Raw genomic sequence first — 21,035 nt, forward strand, 5'->3', positions numbered from 1 at the left:
TCAGAACACTCCATTAACCCAAAATGTTTCTTGTGTGCGTTTTATAAAGTAGTTTGACCAAATGTATGAAATTCACCCCAAAGCCCATTTTGGTCATTGCAACCCATACAAAATCCCAGCGAATTCTGTATCCTTTTTCAAAAATCAATTGCCACAACAGCAAGAGGGTCTATCAGGGCTCTGGCTTTGTCTAGGGCGAGAGGCAGCCTATGGCTATTCATATGCGTGGCCCTGACCAGCATAAAGCATATTTGGTCTGGATGAGCCAGCCAGGGGGGCATTTTTATCAGTCTTAGTGCAAGAATTTTAGCCAGCACCTGCGCGTCCATATTAATAAGTGAAACCAGACTAAGAGGCACATTCAACAAGCAGTTTGTCTTTTTTGGGTATGACAATAACATTAGCCTGACACAAGTCAGGAGATAGCTCTGCCTTGTCCCTACTTGCCCAAAACATAACAGCATGGGTCCGGTCACCTTGTTGCACAATTATTTGCCAGAGCTGGTTAGGGAAACTGTTGGGCACTGGGGATTTGCCCAATTGGAGAGTTACAATAGCTGCTGCAAGTTCCTCTTCTGTGATATCGAAGCCAAGGGCACATCTTTGTTGGTCCGAGAAACTGTGGAGAAGGATTTCATCAAGGAGATTAGAATGTACAAGCTCAGTCCGATCCATTGTATACAGTTGCCCGTAGTCTGAAGGCTTCACAAATTACATTGTCGGACACTAACTTGCCCTCAGTCATTTTGATTTCGTGTACAGATCATAAAGACATTTCACACTTTTGTAACCAGACTAGCATTTTCGCAGCTTTATCCCAGTCTCTTCTATCCGAGGCTGGGATGCCAGGTACAATTGAGGGCAGTATCATTTTCACAATTGCAATATGCGTCCAGAGACAGCAGTAGTAGTCTTTGCTTTATCCGAGAGAGATTGAAGATAAACTCTGTCTAACCAGTTCATCTCTGTCTCAAAATGGAGAAGTTTCTCACGCATTCCGTGTTCTTTTGCCTTGAGAACAGAAATGCCCGCCCCCCCTCAGAAGCGCTACCTTATAGTCCTCCCAAAGTATTGATGGGTCGTACACCGTCGTCTCATTTAGCTCAAAGTATTCTATTGTTCTATGTCCCAGGACATCCAGAAATTCCAGATCGTATGAGTTTAGTCACCAGGCGGCATGAGTGGGTGTGCACAGTATACCAATGGTAAGTAGTAATGGAAATTGGTCTAAGATAACATGTGGGAAATACTGTACATCAGAAACGGTTGATGTTTGGCATGAAAAAATAGTTATTCGGAATAGGGAGAAATGTGCCCCCAGGTTAAATGAGTAGACCTGTCGGTGTGGATGAAGGGCCCACTATACATCTACCAAGCAGTTCCACTCACAAAATTATTGAGTTTGATCCCTACTTGCTTATTGGGTGAACCTCTCCTGGGCATAGTCCATGACATAGTTGAAATCCCCACCCATGATGCACAAATCCACTGTGAATTTTAAACACAAGCCCAAAAACATGAAAATAATGTAGCTCATGACCCAAAACACAATAGATGTTTGGGTGGGAGAGCTGTTAATGTTTTTGCTTAATCTAGCCATGGCAATGCATTTTTGTCAGACACAGATACAGACGGTAGTGTGGAACGGAGAACCAAGAGACATGAGTTTCTATCCTGGCTTCAGCACATAAGCAAAATCCAGTGGTCCTGGGCAAAACCTCTGTAAGAGGTATATAAAAACTAAAAATAAACTGCCAATTTGTTCTGAGGGGGGGGCCATTTACTGATGAATTAAACATTCATAACCAGCAAACCTTGGCTCAAATCCCAGCTTCCCCTCCCCAAAATATATGATCATGAGCAAATCAGTTTCTTTTTAACTGTACCTTATTTTCAGTAGTTTCTATAATTGGACAGCAGCTTTCAGTGTTGGAGCTATGCTAAGGGTTCCTCACTTATGAAGGCTCACAGGGAACACCATTTTTTTCGGGACACTAAATGCGCATGCCAGGAAGAATGGACAGGATCCAAACTTGTAACAAGGAGATTGGGCTGCTGATATCCTAAAGTGAACGAATTACTAATTATAACTAGGCCATGCCCACTAACTTCACAGGCCATTCTTTAGAGACGTTCAGTAGTGAAATTGCACAACACACAGCATAGTTTATTTCACCATTAAATATTATTTTAAAATGAAAATTACCATGAAATTTGGCCATCTGTACAAAGTGATTATAACTGTAACACCACAAAATTGATACCTCTCGCTAAGTAGTAGTTTGTCATTTATATAGCGCTTTTATCCCATCAGTATGGCCTCTAAGTGCTTGTGTTGGATACTCCCTTGGGGGACCGAAGTCCAAGGTATGGGAAAATTATCAGAAGGATTAGAATGCGTGTGTGCATTTGACCAAGACAGGAAGTTAGGTGGGCTGGCCGAGCTCCAGTAAGCTATCCATGAAGGTCAGACATGTGGGTGGGTGCTGAGGTGGTCAGAAGAGGCTGGGAGTGGAAGAGGCTCGTTATGTGTCCAGCTAGACTGAATTTTTCATCTTAGGTCGTAACTGCATTCTGATGGCAGAGGTGAAGAGCACTGTGGTTTAGTCCGGTGTATGGAGTCAAATTATTATGTGTCCAGCAAGACTGATTTTTTTGTCATAGGTCTTCGATGCATTCTGATGCATGCAGGTATTTGTATTTGTATTTTATTTATTTGTAAAGCGCACCAGGCCCGAGGGCATCCGGGCGCATCACTTAGTTACAACATGGTAAAAGGCAAAAAAAACATTACATTTACAATTTAAGTTACAGTTATATACATAAGGCAAATTACAGAATAAGCAGAATAGGCAGGACTCTATATACATAATGTGAGGCTGGTGGCTATTGCATGGAAGGAGGTTGGCCAGTAGAGAGGAGGGAGTCTTGGGCGGATAGCCAAGCTTTGGCCATGTTTTTGAATCTATGGAAGGAAGGTTCCGCTCTTAGTAGGTTGGGGAGCGAATTCCAAAGTTTAGCAGCCATTACTGGGAAACTAGTTCCACCTGATTTTTGAAGGTTGAAACGTGGTATGGAGAGGCAGTTGGTCTGAGCAGTTCTGCGGGGTCTATTAGAGTTGTGGAGGGTGAATCTATTAGCTAGGTAGCAAGGTGCTTGGTTGGACAGGCATTTGTGGGTGAGAGCAAGTGTTTTCAGAGAAATTCGTTGTGAGACTGAGAGCCAGCGTATATAACGTCTGGTGTCTGAGATGTGTTAGTTCCTGGGGATGTTGAGAGCTGCTCTGATGGCATTGTTTTTGATAATAACGGTTAGTGGCCAAGTAGAGGGCATTACAATAATCAATTTTAGACAGCACAAGTGTCCTGGCAAGTGTGATGCAGTTAGCTGGTGATAAGAGGGGCGACAGGCTGTGATAAGTTTACAGGTGTATGCCGCTGCAGAGGCGACTGCATTACTTTGTCTGGCCAAGGATAGTGTGGAGTCGATGTAGATCCCTAATGTTTTTGTGTCCTTGGAAACCTTAATGGTATTACCATTAAGGTCTTACCATTAAATGCGGGGTCAAGTTTGGTTAGTTTTTGGGGAGAGCCGAGAATGAAGAGGTCTGTCTTTTCGTCATTCAGACAAAGTCCATGCTGCGCCATCCAGGCTTGGATGACTTGGTAGATGGCATTCACAGAGAGAGAGTCGGATGAGTAGTCTCCTGAGATCGGGATGAGTATCTGGGTGTCGTCTGCATAATTGGTGTATGTGACACCCAGATAGTCCAAGATATCAAATAGTGGTTTTGTAAACACGTTGTACAACGTAGGAGAGACACAAGACCCTTGTGGTACCCCGCAGGTGACAGGTGAGGGTAAGGCTGCTGCTAAGGGGGAAAAGACATGCATCGATCTGTTGTCCAGGAATGAACTGATCCAAGCTGTGACTTTATCCGAAAAGTGTGCAGCTAGTTTAAGGTGTCGACACAGTATTTGGTGATTTACAAGATCGAATGCCGCAGAGAGGTTGAGAAGGTGTAGTAATGCAAGTTTACCCTTATCTCTTAGGTCTTCAATCTGAGTTTTAAGATCGATAAGGGCAGTTTCGGTGCCGTGACGCGGTCGAAACCCAGAATGCCTTAGTCCCAGGAGTTTATTAGATTCGAGGTATTCTTGAATCTGTAAGTAAGCAGCTCGGTCAAGGATTTTTTGTAAAAAAGGCACTGTAGTGATGGGCCTGCAATTAGTTGGTATATTGGCGTCCAGGGTTGTTTTTTTTTTAGGAGCGGGATAACCCAGGCGTCCTTCAAATTGTCTGGTACAATCCCAGTACTGAAGAATGAGTTAATGAATGTGGCAATGAAGGGAGCTAGCTCATGGGCGGCCTCCTTGATGATAGGCGCAGGGCAAAGGTCCCCCTGGCAGTTGGAGGTTTTAGGGCTATTGATAATATTTTCCACTTTAACGGAAAAGAGGTGAGAAGCTGAACGGAATGAATGAGTCAGCGGTAGGGTTGTTTATTATCGGTTGAGTGTTAGTTTGCAAGTTAAGTTGTAGACTAGTTTGTCATTAATTTTGGCTTGGAGGGAGGCTATCTTGCCAAGGAGTGTGTTTTGAATATTAGTGCACCAAGTGCTATCTTTGGTGCAAGTGTCAGGTGCAGTGACAGGGGTTTCAAGTTCTTTTAAAAATTGTAAACAGTTCTTTAGTATTGGATTTGGCTTGTTCAATGCGTTTGTTGCAAGGGTCTTTTTTCGCCTGGAGTATGGCTTCCTTATGGTTTAGCGTTGCTAGAACAATGCTGGCTTTATTAGCTTCAGTAGGGTTACTTTTCCAACGTGATTCGGAAATTCGTTTTTCTTTGTGTAGAGTTCTGAGCTGGGGTGTAAACCAGAAGTTGAGGTGAGCTCGAGGTTTGGGTTTTCTCAGTTTAGATGGGGCAATGTGGTCAAGGGCTTTTAACATAGTGTGGTTGAAGGTGTCAACCAAAACAGTTGGGTCAGTGCATGAGAGTGCCTTTTCATTAAGAACTGGTAGGATGAGAGGGAGAAGTTTATCACAGGTTATGTCGTGCTTATTTCTAGTGGGAATAGCAGGTGCGACGTCTGGAGTGGAGCCGATGGTTTTGGCGAGGATGTTAAAGGTGATTAAATGGTGGTCAGTCCAGGCACAAGGTTGGTTAGATTCCACATTAATTTTACAGTTAAGGTCAGCTATCCAGTCAAGGATTCTACCCTTGGAATGTGTAGGTTTATTGATATGCTGAGTAAAGCCTGAGTTCGTGGGCATATTGTCAATCAGCAGGGCAGCCGTGTCATTAGGGTCGGCAAGGCCCAAGTTGAAGTCACCTAGTACAATAATTTGGGAACTGATTTTAGTATTGTATGCCAGAATGTTAGATAAGTCTTCAGAGAAGGTGGATTGGGGCTCTGGGGGCCTGCATAGTAGGTGGAGTGTAATGTTGTGGTTGGGGGTAAAGGCAAATTTGGCTGTTAGCACTTCCATCGAGGAGATTTGATGCACCAAGGAGAGACAGAAGTTTAGGGAGTTTTGTGGATGATGGCAATGCCACCACCTTTGGATTGATTGGTATTGCGGTCGTGTCTGATATTATAATCTGTGGGAATGGCTAGAGAGAGTAGAGGCCCAGAGGCAGCATGAAGCCAGGTTTCAGTGACGGCCAAGAAGTCAAGGTCGTGAGTTAAGATGAGATCAGCCACATCTAGCAGCGTTGTCAGCTTGGGAGGTAGGTGTGTGTGGACAGGAGACAGTCCTAGCGATTAGCTGTGGGTGTTTATTCTGACGAATGGGTGTCAAGTGGTGGTGAGAGCCATGGGTGAGTCTTGAGCCAAGTCTAGCGGTTCTCATCGAGAGTGAGCATGGTCGGTTCGAAGTGAGTCTGGTGACAAAATTTTGAGCCATAAGGCAGGGTTATTGAGGTATGGATTAGTGTGGGGAGAGGTAGTGGCCATGGTTGTAGTATTGTGGTAGCGAGAGTTGGGTAGCGGGGAAGTGCTATGGTTGTGCACGGATGCTGTATGGAGGGTGAGGTAGAGTGTGGATACAACAGTTAATGCAAATATCTTGGGGAAAGGTGGTCGAAAGGAGTGATTGACTACTGGGGGCCGGGGCATAGTGGCTAGTCGCACAATGGCTTGAATGCAGTAATATAGTACAGAGTGCAATTTCATACAAATAAGCACATGCAGTTCGGCTGAAATGAATGCTACTGAGCAGTCCCAACAGGGTGGGCTAAATGGGGATTCAGTAACGTGACTCAAATGCAGTATTAGCTAAATAGGCAAAACATACATTTCACTAAGTGAATGCTACGAAGCAGTCCCAAAAGGGTTAAATGGGGATTCAGTCATGTGACTCAAATGCAGTATTAGCTAAATAGACAAAACATACATTTCATTAAGTGAATGCTACGAAGCAGTCCCAACAGGGTGGGCTAAATGGGGACTTAGTAACGTGAGTCAAATGCAGTATCAGCTAAATAGGCAAAACATACATTTCACTAAGAGAATGCTATGAAGCAGTCCCAACAGGGTTAAATGGGGATTCAGTAACGTGACTCAAATGCAGTATCAGCTAAATAGGCAAAACATACATTTCACTAAGTGAATGCTACAAAGCAGTCCCAACAGGGTGGGCTAAGTGGGGATTCAGTAACATGACTCAAAGGGCAGTTTCAACTAGATGGGCAAGATATGCAGTTCAGCTAAGATGAATGCTACAGAGTAGTCCTTGCACAGAAAGGGCTAAGTGAAATTACCATATAATAGCACAAGGAGTTAACAGTTATTGCTAAATTACATTTTTGTTTAGATCAGACAAGGCAGAGCTAGGGTGCAGATACATTGTGTGGCACAGCGTGCAAGCGCATCGGGGTAGTGATCGTGTACAACCAGCTGGAATGGCAAAGAAGCGGTTATACTGCGTACCAGAGAATAGTGCAGTGGAATTAAATGGCACGGGGGCGATTATAGGCTAAGACAAGAGCGCATACCACGCTCGGTAAGTCAATAAGATGGGAAGTATTCAGCTCTTCAGTGAACATGTGCCATTTCCAAGAGGTACAGATGAGTGTGGCATCGAGCAAGGTAGTAGGAGGAGCTAGATTAGGGTGCTAGTTAATGAGGCCAGTAGAAGGTACGCGTGTATTAGTAGCAGAGCAACAATGACTTAGGCGTCTCAATGCTGTAAGCGACGAGGGGGTACATGGGTGGGTAGCCATGCCTGCACCAGATGTCCACTTAAGTAGCACGTGAAATACGTACCTTGAGGCTCAGATGGAGCTTTGTCTTTGATGTAGCTGTGTGATCAGATTGTCTTTATATAGATACGCTACCCGCAGAAACCTTCCAAGTACAATAACAAGGCTACCCAATATCCAGTGATATTACCGAATAGGGAATATCTAAAAAATATTTGTACTGAATTGATTTTGCCGAAAAAAATACTGATTTTTAAAAATATATATGTGTGTGGGGTAAGGGGTTAAAACAGGTGGGAAGGGGGTTGGGTGGTGTTATAAAGAAAGGGAAATAGGGGGCTTGGTGCATCACCCTACCCCCCCAAATTAGAATTGTCTTTTTCTTTTAATCAGTATTTTTGGGATACAAATGTTTGGGTAAACAAGTTTTAGTTATTTAGTAATTCGTTAATATCACCTGGAAACAGGCTAAATACATACATCTTCTATGTGCAATTCAGTGGCTTTCCTCATAAACCTTCTGAGTCCAATAAACAGGCTAACATCATGAATCTTCTAGGTGCAATACGAAGGCTAAGTGCAATTGACAGGCTATCCTAATACACCTAAGCACAAAGGGCAGGCTATCCTAGTTAATCTTCAAGCCCCTTAGGCAGGCTATCCTAATACATCTTCTAAGTCCAATAAACGGGCTACCCTCAAATCTTCTAACTGCAATAGACAGGCAATTGTGAAGATTTGCAGGGTACCGTCACTTCTCCCCAAGGGGGAGCCCTTTCCCGTGAGGCTAGAGAGGTGCAGCTCTAGCCAATAGTCCCCCTAGGGGTAGTTTAAGGCGGGAGGACCTCATGGGGAGGTACTCCCTCTCTTGGAAAAAGGACGATTACCTAGAAATAGCCCCAACAGAAATACTGGGACGAAGAAGTGCACAGAAGAGATGAAGATTACCAACTGTGCTAGTACTGGTATGAGGTGCCCCTGAGGATGCATGATGATCAAACCATCAAGAACAACAAAGGACTTTGACATTCCGCCAGGGCGGGACTGGCAACATTGTATAAGAAGAGAAGAAGAACTGAAGATTTTGTCACTCCCAGCCAGAAGAGGAAGCAGGTCTGAAAACCATCCAGAGCAAGAGTTTCAAACCCAGTCAGCTGAGCAGGAATCCCAAAGAGCGGGGAATGCCGGCAAAGCGTTGAGGGAGTTCTCTGTGGGTACAGCGGGAGCAGACGCAAACACGAAACAGGAAGGGAGAGTCGAGCAGGCTAGGAGGAGTGTTGAAGCTGCCGCAGTTCTGCAGAAGACAAGGAGAGAATCATGAAAAGCCAGAGAGATGCGCCCCAGGCCCCGGAAGCACCAGTGATGTACCGAAGTCCCAAAGAAGGTAACACAAGGTGCAAGAGACCCCGAGGGGACACAGGGGTGGAAGAGAGGCAGGCTCAAGAGGCTCTCCGCTGGCCCTTTGGGAAGAGCACATTGAGCATCCGAGAACTTCCCAGTAGCAGTGGCACCAATAAGACCACTGACCACAAAAGTAGGGTCTGGGACCCTAAGACAAGTGCACTGAGCATCCGAGCAGAACCTTGTCGCAGTGGCAACAATAAGACCACTGACTACCAGAGAAGGGTCTGGACCCCAAGATAAACACATTGAGTAGCCGAAGAGAACATCCTCATCGCAGTGGCAGCAATAAAGCCACTGACCACCAGAGAAGGGTTTGGGACCTCAAGATAAGCTCATCAAGCATCAGAAGAGAACTTTCCAGTTGCAGTGGCAGCAGCAAGTCCACTGACCACCAGAGAATGGTCTAAGGCCCTAGTCCAAGAGAATCAAGTATCAGAGGAGAACCTCCTCATCGCAGTGACAGCAACAAGACCACTGACCACCAGAGAAGGGTCTGGGACCCTGACATACATATATTAGGCATGCGAGGAAAGCATTGGCAGGGAGAATTCCACTGAGGCCCCGAGAAGGATTTGGGACTTTGCCAATACCAGGAGAAGGGAGTCATTCTCCTGGGCCTGAAAGTTGAATAAGCTGAAAGCCTTTTTGAGCAAGAGACGCTAGGAAAGGGGATTCCCCCCTAGACTGTTGTGTGAACTATATTGGAGTGTGGGAACGAATACCAGGGAGTCATTCTCCTGATTGCAAAAGTGACTGGTGCAAAGGTCTGTTGGAACCATAAGCCTGGAGAAGGGAGTCATTCCCCCTGGAATCCTTCTGCCAAAGAGCATTGCATCCTTTTGCTAAAGAACATTGCTTGGAATACCACCCAAACACCAGGAGAAGGGAGTAATTCTCCTAGATAAGGTACTTTCTATTGACTTATATTTTAGTTGTACTGTGAGCGATAGAAGTAGGTTATGTAAGGAAGGCATGGTATCAATAATAAGACAGACACAAGTGACCACAGTTCAAGGGTGTTTATTTAACTTCAACCTGAGTATGATGAACGGTTATCTAATCCTAAATCTAGAGATGGGAGCAATCTACGATCAAATAATAATAATACAGTCCTAGTGGAGTCTCGTCAAAATAAAAGGGCTTATACTAAAAAAATGATTGCCAATCCTTACCTCTAAATACAAATAGTATAGGGAATAATGTTATGAAAAAGAAGTGTTAAAAAATGATATGTCAGGCTGTTCAGGACGTTGACCTCCCTTCCCCACGTTTTGAGCACGGGACAAGGCAGGTCACTCGAGCGTAGCACACTTTCGTGCTTTTTCAGCACAAGGACACAATTCAGTTACCAGCATCAGGACCTTCTGTTCCCAAGACTGTTTACGTATCAAAGTCTGTTGATTCAGAGGGCCTGATGTACCAAAACAAATGATAAGTTATTTTCCTCTTACAAGTAAAACAATTCCAGTGATTCACTCTTCATCCTGGATCCCACTCTTCTGGGCTCAGATCCCCTTTTACAATGTTCAGAGAATATTCTTTCTCGGGTGGTGACTCAAAGTTCACCCCTTATTCCACTCCGATCCTTCCTCTTACACAATTAGTCTCCCTCAGCTGGGTTCGGACCAATTTCAGTTTGTAAAAACTATCAAAGACTTTGGAATGTGCACAGGGTTGAGCTTGACCCGTTGCAGAACCACTTTGATTTCACAATTCATTTTCACATTTGGCACCTCTCAGTTGGATAGCCAACGGAGACCTTCGAATGAGCACCCACGTGGTGCCGGACCACTATATTTATGGTATATCTTGGCTTCAAAACTTCAGTCACTCATGTGCAGTGCAATTATATTTGCGTTGCTCGTCACATATGCTTCACACACTGTTCTCTTTAGATTTCTTCATACAATGTAGCCGCTTGCAACCTTGGCTCTAACACAGACCGGTCTGTATCAGTCTCACCGACTCACCGGCTGTGCTGACTTTACGGGCGCTGCTTTGTTGTAGGAGCCAAGGACAGTACCACAGCAGCAAATGCACCTCCTCGCCTTGACTATCGACGAGGGAGAGCCCAGGGTTCCTCTGACACACAGTGCCAGTTTCTTTAATTTTAGGTCTTATGTTTCTTATTCTCGAAGGCTCATGAAAGTAACAGTCTTTCTCTGAAAAGGTCATGGGCACTTCCCTCCTTCAACCTTCTCTGGTCTTGCCGTCTTTCTCCTCGAATTAAACTGCCATCTTGAAACTGCTGCTTCGTCGCGTGCTTTGCCTTGCTCAGAGTGTGCTTTCGGGCTCCGCGTTTTATCTGTGTGGGGAAGTCCGATGGTAGTCAGGTGTGTGCAATGATCAATAATTGCCTGACTCTGCCTGACCATTGTGTTGGGACAGGTCAGGTATACGGCTCAGGTGTTAGTCCGTTTTCTCTCACAATGAGCTGTCTGTGAGAAAGTGTTTGTATCAGGAAAGGAGGGTGGTTGAGTTTCTATGTATCCTACCTGGTAAAATGGGGTAAAGGTGTTCCAGGGAAGTGGATACCGCATCTTGCCATTCAGTGTTCCTGAACACCCCTCATCCAGGTGATCCTCCCGCACTTGTCTACCCCAAGGAACTGGATCCAAAAGCGATGGCTGTGTCCTGGCCACCTGGGTGACAGATCCTCGGGGAATAGCGGGTGAGACACCTTCAGGTTTCTCACAGTTCTGACAGGATGGCGGAGTTTAATTTTGATGGACATTCAGAGAGACCCTTTTAGTATTCGTTTGAGGCAAGTAAACCCCTCTTAGAAGATAGTGTTAGGGAGGGTTTCTTTTCTTATGCAATAAAAAATTATTTGCCAACCAAAATGCGATCCTTGTGTCAGCATCCTTCTTCGACACCCTTACAGAATGCAAATACATCTTTTAAGCACAATAGACCGGCTACCCTCAGAATCTTTTAAGTGCAATACATTGGCCAACTCTTAAATCTTCTAAGTGCAATAGGCAGGCTAACATAATATATCTAAGCGTAAAAGACAGGCTATCCTTATAAATGCAACACATGGCCCACCCACAGAATCCATCTAAAGAGCAATACATTGACCACCCCTCTCCCCCCCAGAATCCATCTAAGTCCAATACATTGCACACCCCAGAATCCATCAAAGTGCAATACATGGCCCACCTCCAGAAATTCCCCCCAGTTCATACAGTGTCTGACCTCAAAGTTCCTCCTCTTGTGAGACACTGGTCATACCCACAACTCACCTTTTGTAGAGGTTTTAGTGTCACATCATAGCTAAAACCAAGTGCCATTCACAGCCTAACCTCGAGACCACTGCAAGTTCAACACATTGGCTAACAAGAGAGAGCAGAGTGTAGGCCAAATCAGGTTAGGCACAGGTAATAGTAATGAGGAGTGGCAGGGTTTTACCAGAGCACAGTAATGGCTGTGCTCTCTGCCCGTACCACCTTACCTGGGGTGTAGCTGTAGGGTGTTTGGTCCAGTGACCATGGGCAAACAGGATATGGGAGCTGCTCTGGGTAGCTGCCCTTTGCCTTGAGCCCTTCGCCAGCTGCCTGGGCAAGGCTGCCAAGGGAGAGCCTCTGAAGAAGGGGTGTTCTGATCATTTGCTAATGTGCATGGGCCAATCCTGCACCAGTAGGGTGGGCCGTGGGGGTGGGGAAGCGTGGCGAGTGCCCAACGCACTCTGAGGAAAGCATTTTAGTGGGAAACCATGCCGGAGAAACCAAGGGAGACCAAGCCTTACCCATCCAGGATGTGCGCCCTCGTGGTCACAGGTGAAAGCGCGACTGAGCACAATGCTAGCTAAGGCCTTCCATGGCCACAACCACTTCTGGTCATGTGATAATGTGCACAGGCCAATCCCGCACACGTAGGGTGGCCCATGGGGGGTGGAGGAGGCAAGTGCTCAGTGCACTCTGAGGAAAGCATTTTAGTGGGAAACAATGCCAGAGAAACCAAGGGAGACTAAGCATTACCCATCCATGATGTGCACCCTCATGTTCACAGGGGACCTACATCTCCTTCAGAACGATCAGTTAGGATTCCAGGAGGAGAGTTACAGAAAATCGAACATGCTCTGGCAAAGTTATTATGGCATGACTACCAGCCCAGAAATACATTGGACACACTGTGCATTTGTATTGGGAAGAGGGAATTGGTCTCCCTGATGTTAAAAAAAAAACCCAAAAAAACCAAAAACTATATATATTACTGGGCCGTCCAAATGGCTGTTGCGGAGTGGCTTCACAGCAACCTGTCTCACTCTCACCAAGAGCTACACTGTGGTAGTGATATTAACATATTGCCATTAGCCTCACAGCAGATTGGTAACTGCCCTGTGGGTATGGAACGGCCTAATTTCCCTGAAAGCTGCTCTAGGGAACAAATCGAGACCTTCAAGGAAGTAAAAAAAATAGAATTTCGCAAAGCAATGTTCGTATAAAAACATCCAACTTTTGGGACATGTGATCTCTGGGGGCCAATTGCCGTCTATTAATGCAGCCAAGACAAACCTTTTCATTTTTCATCCTAGATCAGTACCAATATACTCAATTTAGACAGGCTATGTACATGCGATTCCGGGAGAACTATGACCTTCCACAGAGACTCGGTTAGTAGCCAATCTAATTGCCAAACTAATCCCGAAAACAACAATTTAGACACTTGGTCAGGTCATTCTTAACTTCACCACCTCTTGCTTCCACAACACAACTTTGTACAACTTAAGACACTTCACAGAATTTACTATTTAAATGCGGCCGCGCACTGAATCCAAATTGTCTACGTTGTCATACCATACAGGGCACTTTATGATTTCATCTGACAATGCCCTACAATTTGAAAATTCGGGCTTCAAGTCCAACAGCATACACCAGAAATACTCGACCAGATGATCCGAAATTCTCCTTGTTGGTTATGAGAGCTGAAACCGCTGACTTCCACTACGAAAAGCTCTTAATATCAAATTCTCGAAATGTTGCTAAATGTGACAGCGCTAGAGCCTCCCACACTGTCTAAATGGAAACAAAATCTGGATAACTGCATGTTAATGGAAGAGTGCATGTACATGCCCGTGGTGGCCCCTAAACCCCAAACATTTGTCAAGATTTGGAATAAGTGGTGGTCCCATGGCTAATTAAGGGAGAATATTTAAACTTAAGCTCACTTGTATAATTTGCATCAACCAAGATGAAGACTTGTTTCTGTATATGTCATTGAAGGGTATTTTATTTGTTGTCTGCTGTTCTGTTGCAGTTTGTTCTCGTTGCAGTTTTATTTTTCTCTTTTGCAAAAACCAGTAAAAGGATTTGTTAAAAAAACAAAAAAGAAGCGTTTCTCTTTTGATGCATTCAGGGGATGTGCAGAAAGCAGTTCTCAATCACTTCATGACCCCCATCACTCAGCATGTGTTGGCAGTGGGCACTGGTAAACTGGAGGGCTGTTTTATCTCGTGGTTTCGATAAGAAAGGCAAGCCATTTGAAATTAGTACTGTTAATGGCCATGAACTCTTGTCAGCATAGCATGAGGCGATGGTCCTCTGAATAAAAGGCAATTAAGAATTCAGAAGAATTGTGACACAAGCAGCTTTTCTCCACCAGCTTGGTTTTGGTGCTTTAAGAAGAGCAGAAACCATATTGGTAATAACCAATGTGTTCCGTTTGAGGTGGACAGAGTTGCATGCTGGCCCTGCTTTCAAGTATATTTCTATGTTGGAGAGACGGCTGATGCCTCAAGTTCGCTGCAACCTCTTTGGAAGTATTGGACTACTTGAGGAGCACAAGCAGACGAAAGCTTGTTTGAGCTTTCTGGGGACTTTCCCGCAGCCAAGGGATGAGTTAATTTGGAAAAAGAAATGGGTAATCATAGTGAATCATTATGAGTCCATGCTTGCCCACTCTCTGTTACTGGTATATTAACAGGAAGACGTGATCTTGAAAGACTAAGATCTTGAAAGGTGAGTTCTGTGGCTGATGAAAATTCTTGAAGAGAGGACTGCATCAGCAGTACAAATGGAGGATCCTGGAAACAAGACAGTATCTTAGATGTAGTAGTTGATCAGAGATTAGAAATTCAGGGTAACGAATTGCAAAAAAAGGTTTTGGGGGTGTTCGAGGGGTTTGAGCCTGCCCTACTAGGCAATGTCGGAGTGCAGAAGTTGTCAACATTTTCCTTTGCAGAGCTGCTAGACACCGTGAACCAGCTGTGAACAAAGGTTTCTTAGGTCTCCAAGGGGCTTTTTTACAGCCTCTGCTCTAGATGCGGTCAGTGGAGTATTTAGATTTTCTGCAACACCTTTGGCATTTCAGTTAATAGAGATGGTCACTAAACTAGTGTAGTTTCTGTTTCACTGGTCTTCAATGTTGGCATTTGAAGGAGCGTACAACCCCTAGTGCCCAATCCACCTTCCTCTCTACACTTCAGAACGTGGTCACAGCTGTCTAAACTTTCAACCATGGGGAAGGGTGTGGATGTTTTATTGTACTTTCTTATATCCTTTTACAAAAGGTATGTCTGGGTTCTTTAAGCCACCGACTAGCATAGCCCAGTCAGGATTTCATGTTAGTGTGACAGAATTATCAATGACTTGTAGGACAGTATCAGCTTTTATTATGATTTAAAAAAAGACAAAAGGTAATTGGGGTTCTGAGTTTGGAGGGGAACCTTTACATTTGCCCTGACCCTTGAAGGGAGCTCCCACCTCCCTAACCCAGTCTCCTTACTCCCAAAAGACTCAATGTGATATTGGTTTACTATAGACAAGGTTCCCCTACGGTCTAAGCTTCCCCTACTGTTTGGAGAAATAAAAGCCATAGCCTTATCTACCTCCATCTGGGACTGTCTGGGTGACCTAAACAGAACAGGGGTAGCCTGATCATCTCACCAGTTCGTTCCTCTCAGTCAATGATTGTTCCACTACTCCTCCCTATACTTCCTCTGGGACTTACTCCTTTTGTTCTTCTCTCCCTCACTTCCTATCTCTACCCCCCCCAGATCTTACTTCCTCTCTCACCTTTATTCAATCACACGCAAACATAACAAAATTGAGATCACACTTATTCCCAACACCTTATCTTGACTCTGTCGAAACACACTAGTACTCTCCTCCAACTCCTTTACCTGTTGCACATTCCATTCTAGTCTCTTGCTCCCTCTGTGCCTCCTCTGACCTTGCCCAAACACCTCTCACTGAAGAGTGACTCTCCTGGACTAAAGAGTGATTCTCCTGGGCTTTTATAGACACTCCCTTTCTGTCTAGAAAGGTCTCCAAGCTCCAATTGGGTACTTGGGTCACCTGTATCCCTAGGCCAGTCTCCGCCTTGTCTATCCAAAACTCCTCCTATCTCCTCTCCTTGTGAGCTGGTATACTTCCTGGTAGTCTTCATAAAGGCTGTCATCCCTACCCACTGGGTAGCCCGCATTTCCTTGCAGCCTGCCATGTGGTCTTGAGCGTGGTTTGCGCTCTGCCCCCTCAATGAGGCAATTCACTGTACACAGGTATCTTGGGGAAGTGCTCTGCGGACTCTGCCACTGCTGTACAGCTCCCCGATGGCTCCAGCTTCGACATTACTACTCTACTGCAGTGGTTTTGGAGACCCTCTGGCAGGCGCTGGGTCTCCCATAAGGCTGCTGGAAGTATGGGGAAAGTCTATTTTTCACAACGCAACCACTTCTTTCCTTCTGGTCTCGGTCGGTTTTGGCCATTGGACTCAGGAGCAGTGTGGTACTTTTAGATCTTGTTTGGTTTGTCTCTGGCATGTGTTGTTCTTTGGGGTCCACTAGCCCTCCAGCAGTATGAGGAGGGTGGTTTGTGCTGGTAACTGTTGTCTCTGGGTAACCCCTGAAAGATTACAGAAAGAGACCTGGCCAGGACAGAGGCAGATAGGCACTGGCGCAGGGAAAGAGGTACCCAAGCACATGCATGATATACATGCATACCGGGATCAGAAATAGGGTCCCTCTTGGTTCCCTCACACCGCTTCTGAGGTATGTCTGGCCTTGCCCTGGTAGAACACCTACCCCAGCGTGAGAGGCATCTTTTGGCCCTCCTGAGAGGGCCATATCCCTAACCCTGTTCCATTAGCCACAAATAAAATACACAAGAGACATTCATGTATATTGAATTACTGTGCAGGTTATGTGCATGCATGTAGGCCAATCTGAAAACATTTATCACACAGGCTCTTTCAGGAATAGGAATTTTATAGCCTCCTTTGAGGAAAACACTGGAACATATTTGCACTAGTTAGCCACCATAAAACAGGTCCATCTCTTAAGGGATATTCTATACATTTTAAAGTATATTTCTTTGTTTTTAGAGCGAGAAAAGGATGTATAAAAAAAAAGAATTGTCAGAAGTAGGTGGTTATCTATTTTTGTGGTTAGTGCTCCATCACTGATTTTCAATATTTGAGCAAGTAAGGACATTTCCAATCCACCAATATTCTGATTGGGTTTGAAAAGCACAATATTCAATCCAACATGCTTTGGAAAGCCGAGATGAAAACTAGTTTTCCATTTCAGTCTCTTCTGTTATTATCAAACAATTGCACCTTTCAGCCCTGCATCATCGATATCCAACCTTCACCAAGTTACTTCCAGCTAGCTAGGGAGCCGCAAGCTTACCACAGTCAGTTCCACGGTCTAGTTTGTAAAGCTGCCCTGACCAGGCCTCCCTTTGACATCTTTATGCATCCTCTCAAATGTTTTGTTTTTCGTAATTGCTAAGTGTCACATCTTCGCTTAATTTACAAACTTCTACTTCTCTCACAAGGTAATCGCCTCTTATTTAAATTAAGTTAATTTGACATCCCTTTGCCTCTGTCTCTGAGAACCATCACATCCTTCAGAAAAGTCAACAAAGTTACATCTGTGCGTCATTCCTTCAAAATGAAGGCGGTCCCTTGAAATATTCCATATAAATAGAACATCTGTCATCATAGGTAGCCATATTTTCCAATCTCACATAGCAAATCAAACACCACTATTTCACATGCCCAACCAGACCCCATGCCCCTTCATTACCCTCCCACTATTACCTTTCACTGCAAACTTAATCTTCATGGTCAGCTTTGCAAACAGGTTTGCTCTTGCCTCATCTTTAGGCCCCTTGATATGTTTCACCTTAGACCACTTGTTGTGTCCTGCATCAGAGGCTGGGGTTGTGTGGATAGAAGCCTTGTGTGAGGACACAGTGGAACCTGTGGGGCAACAGCACACAGGACAGGAGAGGTGCTTCAATGCGCATCTTCCTTGCGGTGATCCCAGGCGTAGTATAGGGAAGGAAATAATCCTTCTGCATTGGGAACGCAGTGTTGCGAGAGCAGCAGCCACTGCCATACTTAACAGAGATTAGGCATTTGTTCTGTGAAAACAAAAACAATTACATGTTTTAGAGCATTCATAGTACTCGCCCCACAAGCTGAATTGTCCCAGGTACTCTAGCAATTATTGTTATTATTACCACATTTAATGTTGCTTATTTTATCAACTTTGTAAAGATGATATGCCAAAACAGCTTGGTGGGATTTGAACTTGGAGGCAATAGTTTATGTACACAGATTTTTACAGCAGGTATTCAACACACTGTTCTATCTGACTTGCAAATTTGATCACATTGTGCATTTATATAATTAGGTGCCACAGGCAGCTGCAAAAATATAATCATAATTAATTATCTGCTTTACATTTAAGTTATGAATATGTAGCAAAATAAAAGCAGGATGTAAACAACCACGGGAAACTGACACATTGCCCTAGTTAATGCTTTTTAAAATGTTTTTTTCCGCACAAATCTTTTTTATTCGTGCGTAAACACCAAAGCAATTCAACTCGTGCAGTAAACCTACATTTAAAACCCTTTTTCAAGAAACGGTCCCCATCTCCCTCAACAAGAGAAAGCAAAAGAATATGAAAATCGAGTAAAGATCCACTCCAACCAAAGTGCCCGAGGGAGGAATGAGGAAAAAATAAAAAGGAGTCAAGAAATAAGACAAAGTTCTACAACCCCAGAAAAAGAGGAACTTGCGGGAAGATTGAAAATGTTAGAAAACAGATCTGACACAAACTGGAAAGAAAAGTAGAGATAGCAAAAATGTTGTGGGTGCTGTAAAGGTGTCGAAGAAGGGTGGCATTTTGGTTGGCCAAGACATTTATTGAACAAGAAAAGACACCCTTGCAATCCCCATCTTCTAAGAGGAGTTACCCTGCCTCAAAGTAATATTAAAAGGGTCTGTCAGAATGTCAGTCGAAATTAAACTCCACCGTCCTGTCTCATAACCTACTTCTATCCCTAACACTACAACTAAAGAATAAGTCAACAGAAAGTACCTTATCCAAGTGAATGGCTCCCTTCTCCTGGTGTTTGGGTGTTTTTCCAAGCAATGGTCTTTAGCAAATGGATACAATAGTCTTTGACAAAATGGATACCGGGGGAATGACTCCCTTCTGATGGCTTGTGGTTCCGACACTCCAAAAGACCACACAAAAACCAAGGGGAATGACTCCCTTCCCCTGGCGTCTCTTGATCAGGAAGGCTTTCAGATTTCTTCAGTGTTCAGAACTAGGAGAATGGCTCCCTTCTCCTGGTATTGGCAAAGACCTAATCCTGATCGGGGCATCAGTGGACTTCTCCCTGCTACTGCAACGAGGATGTTTTCCTCGGATGCTAAGTATACTTATGTCTGGGTCCCAGAACCTTTTCTGGTGGTCAGTGGGCACATTGCTGCCACTGCGATGAGGAAATTCTCCTCCGAGGCTTGATGTGCTTGTCCTGGGGTCCCAGACCCTTCTCTGGTGGTCTGTGGTCTTATTGTTGCCACTGCGATGAAGAAATTCTCCTCCGATGCTCAATGTGCCCTTCCCAAAGGGGCAGCAGAGAGCCTCTGGAGCCAGCCTCTCTTCCACCCCTGTGTCCCCTGCGGGTCTCTCGTACCTCCCGTTAGCTTCTATGGGACTTCGTATTACCTAAAGGCCTTCCTGGGACTGAGGCACGTCTCTCCGGTTCTTAGGCCGACTCTCCTCAGCTTCTCCAGGACTGCGGCAGCTACGTGCTCTACTGGTCTGCTTAGGTGTCTTCCTGCTTCGTGTTCGGATCCGCTCCAGCTGGACTCGCTGAGACTTCCACAGCGCTTCGCCAGCATCCTCTGCTCTTCGGGATCCCTTGTCAGCTGACAGGTTTTGAAACTCCCGCTCTGGATGGTTTCCACACCTGCTGCCTCTCCCGGCTGGGGTTGAAAAAGTCTTCAGTCCCTCTTCACTTCTTATACAATGTCGCCCGTCCCGCCCTGGCAGATTGTCAAAGTCTGTTGTTTTTGATGGATTGATCTTCATACATCCTCGTGGCCACTTCATGGCAGTACTACTAGCGTTAGTAATCTTCATGTCTTCTGTGCCCTTCTTCGTCACTGTACTTTGTGTTTGGGCTGTTTCTCCTACACTATAGAAATACATGGGTCTACTCTCAAGATAGTTGTTTGACATGGAAGGGGGGTTAAGGAAGGTTCAGGTGCAACATTGGCTAACTGGCTATACCCTGCATAATCACCCTTATCTACAGAGGGAGGAGTCCCTCCCCATGAGGTCCTCCCGCATTAAACCATCCCTAGGGAGGACTATTGGGTAGCTGCCATGCCGCCTTAGCCTCCTGGGAAAGGGCCATACCTTGCAAATCGTCACAGTGCACTCTTATATATATATATATATAGTTGGTCAATTGAACTATTTAGTTAGCAATAGTTGTCACTTGTCATCACTACTCAGCAGATCACTGTGAGACCACCAGTGCACCAGAAACCCAATCGGGCACGGATGAAACCCAGCCCACCCTTTTCCTACCAACAAGACATAGACCCACTGGGGATTCCAAACTACCACACCTTGCCTTGAGAAAAACCTTCGGTTGAAACACGTGTCAGCACACAGATCTGAAGCATTCAGCTTATGACTGTAGTTTGAACAATATGCACACAAGAATGTATGTCACACAAGTGACAACTATTGCTAACTAAAGAGTTCAATTGACCAACTGGCACATTAAAAGCAACCATTTCTCAAAGCCTAAATGGTGTCAAACATTATTGAAGAATGTATGTATTTTATTTTGTATAGCGCCGGTAGCCCGAGGGCATCAGGGCGCTTGAACTTACAACACAGCAGTAACATGACAGACATTAAGTAACGAACACTGTGGCCTAATAGGGACCCCGAAACATGAAGAATGAATCGAAGTACTTGTATACGACAACAGGTTAAAACTTGATCTAGCCCCAACGTATAACAGGGTTCCAATCCCCACAACAAAGTATTATTAGAATTTGTTGCAGTGACCGAGCCGATTTAGACTTAGCCACCATCTTGAAAATCATTTGGGTCTTCCTGATGCTGTTGAGTGGAGTGCCCTCACTGCTCTACAGCAGTTCTGGCT

The 21,035-nt window shown here is 44.8% G+C and overlaps 1 protein-coding gene across 2 annotated transcripts in view; it reads right to left on the reverse strand.

Moving 5' to 3' along the window:
* The window catches only part of TACO1 (translational activator of cytochrome c oxidase I), a 250,087-nt gene that overhangs the window by 158,263 nt on the left and 70,789 nt on the right, over positions 1-21,035 (reverse strand). For both annotated transcript variants that reach the window (XM_069634123.1, XM_069634124.1), the window contains exon 2: positions 17,650-17,975. In XM_069634123.1, the coding sequence (XP_069490224.1) occupies positions 17,650-17,950 (301 nt within the window). In that variant the 5' untranslated portion in view covers positions 17,951-17,975. The remainder of the gene's footprint in view (positions 1-17,649; positions 17,976-21,035) is intronic.

This window comes from Ambystoma mexicanum, chromosome 13 (genome assembly GCF_040938575.1).
Source record: "Ambystoma mexicanum isolate Mex_15411 chromosome 13, UKY_AmexF1_1, whole genome shotgun sequence".
Taxonomy (NCBI): domain Eukaryota; kingdom Metazoa; phylum Chordata; class Amphibia; order Caudata; family Ambystomatidae; genus Ambystoma; species Ambystoma mexicanum.